The 7670-nt window shown below is 33.6% G+C and overlaps 1 protein-coding gene across 1 annotated transcript; it reads left to right on the top strand.

The window, feature by feature from the left end:
* Positions 1–2990: 2990 nt before the first annotated feature.
* On the top strand, positions 2991–7259 carry LOC112524936 (protein FAR1-RELATED SEQUENCE 5-like). The gene is made up of 5 exons (XM_025134879.1): positions 2991–3111; positions 4740–4977; positions 5671–5929; positions 6013–6582; positions 6672–7259. The coding sequence occupies exons 1-5, from the start codon at positions 2991–2993 to the stop codon at positions 7257–7259; spliced, it is 1776 nt and encodes a 591-aa protein (XP_024990647.1).
* Positions 7260–7670: the final 411 nt, after the last annotated feature.

Below are 7670 nucleotides of genomic sequence, written 5' to 3' on the forward strand. Positions count from 1 at the left end.
CTATTCTTACCAATCATAACCCGATCGACATTTGATCGGTTTAAAACAATCCGGACAATACATCGTCCAACCTTTGACCGATTTAAAACAATCCGGACAATGCATTGTCCAACCTTTGACCGATTTAAAACAATCCGGACAATACATCGTCCAACCTTTGACCGATTTAAAACAATCCGGATAATACATCGTCCAACCTTTGACCGATTTAAAACAATCCGGACAAGATTTGTCCAGACAAAATCCTTAAGCAAAATCCTTTGATTTCATTCAAATAATAAACAAGATTCATATAAAACAAGTAAAAGTTTTATGCAAAAAGAGTTTAAAAATTACTCACCTTAACAAGCTTTTGAAATCAAACACTTGAAATCAACTTGAATCTCCAAACGAGAAATAATCCGGTCAACCTCTCTTCTCTTTGAAATCGCACAACAAGGAACTCAAAAGCAAGAAGAGAAAATATGGAGGCTCAGCCTCCCTTTTATACTTTCCAAAATAGGAAAGGCGGCTAACACAACCCTTTTTTCTCACAAAACTCTCATGCATGCATACATACACCATGTATATATATATAAAAATATATATATATATATATACCATACATACATATAAATATATAACATATGCATTTCATATTATGCACATTTTCACATCCCAGCATGATCAAACGTAACAATTTATCATACTATCATGTAATCATTTAAATCAGATAATTACATATTATTTACCTTGAGTGATAACCAGGATCAAGTTTTTACAACAACCCTGTATTTCATTTGTATTAAATGTACACTTAATTTGTTATGTAAGACAATAATTATATTAGTTTTACATTTTAATATAAAATTTATATGGAAAAAATATTTATATTAGTTTCCTTTGTGAGTTTTTTTTTTTAAATTGTTATAGGTTTATTTTATGCTTCATTGCTATATTTGATATGTTGTTTTATGTTTCCTACAAACTCCATCAGTGGTATCAAAGCCAATCATGCATGGCTTAGAAGACGTTTTTTAATCAAGAACTTTTTTGGTATGTTCTTGATCAAAAGAAAATGAACACTTTTCTTTTGTTAGAAAAGTTATGAATTTTTTTTGGCCTAGCAATTTTTTATTACAACCTTTTTCTTGCATTATGGTTGTAATGGTTGCTTTTCATATATAAATGGTTTATATGTTATTTGTGGGTGAATAGCAAGATTTTTACCCCTTGAGGATTTGTAATAATAATATTTTTTTGAGAATGTAAAAGTACTATATTATATCTTGTATTTTGTTTCCTTAAAATATAACAAGAATTGAAGATGGAGCTTCAGATTTCATTTACTGGATGTCGAGTCAAGTGGGAACTCAAATATCGTCATGAGATGGCTTGGATATTTATTGTCCTTAGGGGTTGACTCGGTTTTTTGTGTTGGTTCACAATAACCCGATTAGAAATACAGTTTTGCCATGCACATGTGTTTTATTGGGTTGAGTTCACATGAGACCAAGGGTTTTTTGTGAGACCCATAAGACCAATTTATGTTCATTGATCAACTTTATAAGCTAATGATATAATGGTCTTAAGTTGCACGGTGACAATTTTGTGATTATCGAGAAGTCTCGTGGCAATTTTATGATTATGAATGTTCAGATTGTAGATCCAAGGTTGAGAATTGGTCTTACGGGTCTCACAAAATACCCATGGTCTCACATGATCCAAAGTCTATATATATATAGGTGCGATCAAATGCAAACCACCCCTTTTGTGCAAACCCTACAAACCAATCTTATCCATCCATTTTATTGATCAATGGTCATAATTAAAATGTGTTATATTATAAAAGTAAAAAATAAAATAAAAGATTTAATATTTTATCAAGAAAGGGCAAAATTGGCAAATCATTTTTAACTTCCATTTGAAAACTGTTTCTCATTTTAAAAATAATACGATTTCATTAGTGAAATTGGTTTCATCAAAAAAATATTGTGGAAACTGTATCTCAGTTTTTTATTAGTGAAATTGGTTTCATTGTTCGTCTCCATAATGAAATTTTATCCATATATGGTTCAGTCAATGAAACATTTTTCAAAAATCTGAATAACATGTTTTCGTTAATAAAATTCGTTTCATCATTGAAATTAGTTTCATGGACTCCACAATTCCAAAATCTGAATGACATTGTTTCAGCAATGAAATTTGTTGAAATGTTTTCTAATCAAAATGAAATCGGTTTCATGGTTTCTAACCAAGATGAACTTGGTTTTGCATATGAAACTAAATATTGTTCAGTCAATGAAACACTTGAAGAACTGAATAATAATATTTTATTTATTTTTAAATTTGTTTCATGTTTCCTAACCAAAATGGAATCGGCATGGTTTATAGTTAAGATGAAATTGGTTTTATTAATAAAACCAAATATGATTTAGTCAATAAAACATTTCAAGACCTGAATATTATTATTTTATTAATAAAAGTAGTTTCATGGTTTTTGACATAAAAAAAAGTATTATATGAAACAATTTCACAAGATTAAACAATTACATGAAAAAATTTCATAAGATTAAACAATGAAATCGACGTATGAGGGTGATTTGTATGGTTTGTACAAATGAGGGTGGTTTTCATTTGATCGCTCCTCTCTCTCTCTCTCTCTCTCTCTCTATATATATATATATATATATATATAGAGGTTGGTTCAAATACTAACCAAGAATTTTGTATTAACTATACTAACCAAAACTAACCAATCATATTCTTTCTTTACTTTATGTTCAAATGTAACCTATAAATTAAATATAAGGGCGATTATGTAAGTTAACCTTTATGTAATTCCCTGATATTTAATTGGGAGTTACAAATCTTGAAGATCCCTCTAATTGATCGGTAGGTAATTCTGACTTATATCTCATTCATGTTCATGTTCGTGATTTCAAGTGATGTTCTACATATAATGATATTCGTTTTGTAAGTGTAAAAGATTTTCGTATCGTTCGAGTAATATGGATAATAATATTCTAAATCATATTGATAACAATGGAAATGGCAAAATTAAAATCGGATACGACTACGGTCGGAATTCGAATTCCGATGATGAAGAAGATGATCAAAGCGTGCCGATTGGTAAGTGATTAATATGACATTTATTATGTTTAATTGAACAACTATTACCATTGTAAAGATAATTTTGGTGACATGATTTAAAACAATCAGTTAGGAAACCAACTAGGGTTTATAAAGAGCATACTTTGAAAAAGATGTTTCAAGTTCTGTAATGATGAAGGATGAGGTTCGTACTGAAGATAGAAATCCACTCTACTGCTGTTTAAGCAACAATTTTCATATGCAAGATGCAAGGCAGTAACATTATAGTGAAGCATTAACACATATGAAACTGCACAAATCAAATAGGCATAGATGTTATGATTCATTACTGGTCAGCTGTATGAAATGCATTAGATTTTCATATTGACACACATGAACAATTACATCACATGTCATGAGATAATAAGACTTAAGGACACACACAACATATGAACACATAGCGCAGGCCGAATATGTTCATATCGATACACATGCTAACTACATCACATGAATATGAACAGGATTTTGGGTAGTATGTCATGTCGTTGTTCATATCGATACATATGCACAAGTAGTGAACATGAACATATGATCAGGCTATGTGAGAGCTGTGAATAACTGTTACTTGATCTTTGGTCGTTCATTTGAACATCTAACCAAGATTATCGTGTTAACTTTGTTAACCGATATTGGTCGTTGATTTGAACATCTAACGGTTGTGATTTGAATAAGGATTTTGGGTAGTATGTCATGTCGTTGTTCATATCGATACATATGCACAATTAGTTCACATGAGATATATGGCCAGGCTTCGTGATTGCTGTGAACAGCTGTCCATCATAGTTAATATTTCGTTCGGCAACGGTGAAATGGAGTACACTATCTTAAGTGACTACGTTGACTGTCCATCATAGCTGCTATATTAGCTGATTCCTTTGCGTTTCATCCATTTCTAGGTGTTTTAACTGCCTACATCATTTTAAGATAATGTAATGACAAATCACTTATTCAAATGGTCAGATGCACACACATTTTTTACGCAATCTAGAAGAGAACTGTCATATACGTACACAAACAGAATCGGCTAATACGTGTGAAACTACGTACATGTGCACAAACTTCATTTGATGCCCTGTGTGCATACGTGCTCATGTCTTCACTCGGATAAAAATTATGAACTTACGGGTGCTGTTCATTGTGTTAACATGTCACCTACCTCAATACGACAGCCGTTCATGTACACTACGTCAGGTGATATATGTTTGCATATCCCACCATAGGTTGCTCCTTATAATATACAAGTGGTTAGATCATTATGTAGTGTGTAGGGTCATGAATTTGTCACTTTGTTGTGTTACTTGACAACCACTTCATTCAACAGATACTAACTTCCCAAGTGTTATGTTATACAAAAGCAAAAAGATTTTGTTTCTTACGTTGCCGAACATGGAAACATTGATATCAACGCGCTGTAGGTACATAGATAAATTGTCTATTTGTAGGTTATTGATGTTTTTAATTAGTATTTCATATGTTTGACATAGCAAACAAGATATATATTTCAAGTTGTTGTGAGTTCACTATACCCCCTTGGTTGTTGCCCTTTATCCATCCATTCATGTTATACTAACTTTAACCTCAAAGACTAACTACTTGTTTTACATCAGGTCTTGATGATATAATTTCTTCACAACAAGAAATTGATTATGATATAGGCGAGAGTTCAGAAGGAATAAAGTTTTTTACCCCAAAGGTTGATGACGCGCTTAAGCCAAAGACCAACGCACAATATGCATCAATAAATGAGGTTGAAAAGATGTACAGGGCTTACACGGACAATGCCGGCTTTGATGTTCGTATTCATGCAAAAAATACAAACAAGCACGGCGACATTCAAACTAGGTGGTTTGTCTGCAGCAGGGAGGGAAACCCAAAAAAAAGGATTTTGATTCGTTGGAGATGCATGCCGGTGATAGGAGATAACACAATACAAACCTCAAACGTTGTGGTTGTAATGCATGTAATAAAATACATTTGACAAAGGATATGGCTTGTTACGAGATATATGAGTTTGTTGAGGCACATAACCATGCATTGTTCGACATTAATGATCGTCGTTTCTCTCGGAGGAATAGACAGATGAAGTATACAGACTTCAAAACTGTACTAAATAGCTTGAGTTACAAAGTTGGTGCAAGAAGGGCTCAACGTATTCAAACCGCATTGAACGGGGGATTTGAACATACTCGATTCTCTGAAATCGACTTCAAGAATTTTAAAAGGGATGCTGTTGCTTGTGTTGGGAATAAGGACGCGAAGATGTTGATCAATAAACTATCAAACAGACGAGATATTGTCCCCGGTTTTTTTTTTCCGAATACAAGTGCAATGAACAGGAGTTGAGCGCAATTTTCTGGGCAGATGAAGTTGCTAGAATTAACTACAAAGAATGTCATATCGTTTGACGGGACCTTTCGCACTAACAAGTAAGATTCCCAAGTGCAATATAGTTCTTGCTTTTCATGACGTTTTGATTTTTTTCTTGCCATATGATGTGGCTACAAATACATACGCATAATATTTGATATGTTTTTCCAGGCATGCAATGATTTTCGTTCCTTTCTTGGCTGTTGACAATCATAAGGCGTCCGTTGTTGTCGGATCTGCTCTTATAAGTGGCGAGACAATTGATAACTTTTCATGGGTTCTAAAGGATTTTCTAAGATGTCATGATAAGCAACCATTGTTCGTGATTACAGACCAATGTTTGGCAATGAAGCAGGCTATTCCGATGGTTTTCATGGAAGCCAAACATAGACTATGTATGTGGCACATTATGAAGAAGGTGCCTTCAAAGGTAAGTAGTATATTTTGAATTCTATTGTATTTAAATGAGGTTTTCGTGTTATTCGTTCATTTGTTGAAGCATTGTAAACACAGGTTAGTGCCGCACTAAATCACGATCCTAACTTCAATAAAGTTATCAACAAGCTCGTATGGAATATACATATTAGCCCAACGGAGTTCGAGAATCGTTGGCATGAGATGATAGATCAATACAATCTAGGTAGGGATACTTGGTTCACAGAGATGTATGAAATTCGACACTCATGGATTACTGCCTATTATAAGGACATGCCGATGTCTGGACTAATGAAAACATCATCAAGATCTGAGAGTTCGAATTCGTATATTAACATATACGAATCGTACTGGTTTGATTTGGTTCAATTCCTTAATAATTATGACGTAACTATAGAGAAACAAATATACAGACAATCTATTCACGAAACTGTCATGAGAACGACTAATCCAAAGTTTGTTACTCCGTTGCGTTTAGAAAGTCATGCATCAAGCATATACAGTCGAAACGTGTTTTTTGACATCCAAAAGGAAATAAAGAAGGATGTTTGGTTTTGTGCTATTGAGACCGTCGAATGCCGGGATGATTTAAAGTCATTCGTGATAAGCCACAAGACCAAGAAATCATCTGACAACATTACGTATCTGGTATCATGTCCTTAACTCACAACACAATGATTACTATGCTTTTTAATTTTATCTTAACTGTTGTTGTTTTTACCCTTCTGACATGACAGGTGTGCCGTAATTACTCAACAAACACAGTCGAATGCGATTGCAACCTATTTACGCATAACGGGTATCTTTGTCGTCACGCGTTTAAGGTACTGATAAACGACGAAGTTGAATGCATTCCGGAAAAATACGTATTACATCGTTGGAAACGACAGTTAGTTTCAGTACAGATACAATCCACAAGAGTTCGTTATGGGGAGGTTGATGCTGAAAAAGATAAGTGTATAATTGATGTATATTCCAAGGTCGACGACATAGTAAGCATCGCCCACAATGATAAATCTATATTGGCTAGATTGAGGCGTAACCTCGACAAATTCATGGGTGATATAGAGAAGGAAGTTCCATACGAAGACCCATCCCATCAAAAGTTGGATGCGATTAGAGATCATCTAGGTGTTTCCATACCTGATGAGGTGGACATTCTACCACCATCTGGAATAAGGAACAAGAGTTGTGGCACTGGCAAGAGGCTGGTAAGTGTATCCGAGAAAATACAAAATAACAGCAAAAAAGCAAAACGAAAATGTGCAACGTGTGGACAACGTAGTGGCCACGACTCACGTAATTGCTCAGAATTGATAGATTAATTAGAATTCAATTACTTATGTTTTGTTATCTTTTTCGGTGTTTAGTTGTTGATGTCAAACTAACGTATGTTCATGCGACGTCGTCGCCTTGTAGTTTAGATTTCGTTTAAATTGTTTTTATTAAGGCTATTGGTTATGCCGTTTAGTATTTTTTATATGTTATCCGCCTTTCAGTATGTGTTTTTTTAAATATCAATTATGTTCCCATCGTGTATGTGACACCATGTATAACATATACACTTTCATTAGCTTTTCGAGATGAAAGTATATACAGTTAAACGTATGAGCACCTACTAATATGCCACATGTAAACAGAATTTAACAATAATTGTATTTTGATACAGTAACATGTAAATAACAGTAAGGGGCTGTTTGGTTGTTTGGATTAAGTCATACATGGATTAAGCTATC

This window comes from Cynara cardunculus, assembly GCF_001531365.2.
Source record: "Cynara cardunculus var. scolymus isolate 2C chromosome LG 13, CcrdV1, whole genome shotgun sequence".
NCBI classification, from domain to species: domain Eukaryota; kingdom Viridiplantae; phylum Streptophyta; class Magnoliopsida; order Asterales; family Asteraceae; genus Cynara; species Cynara cardunculus.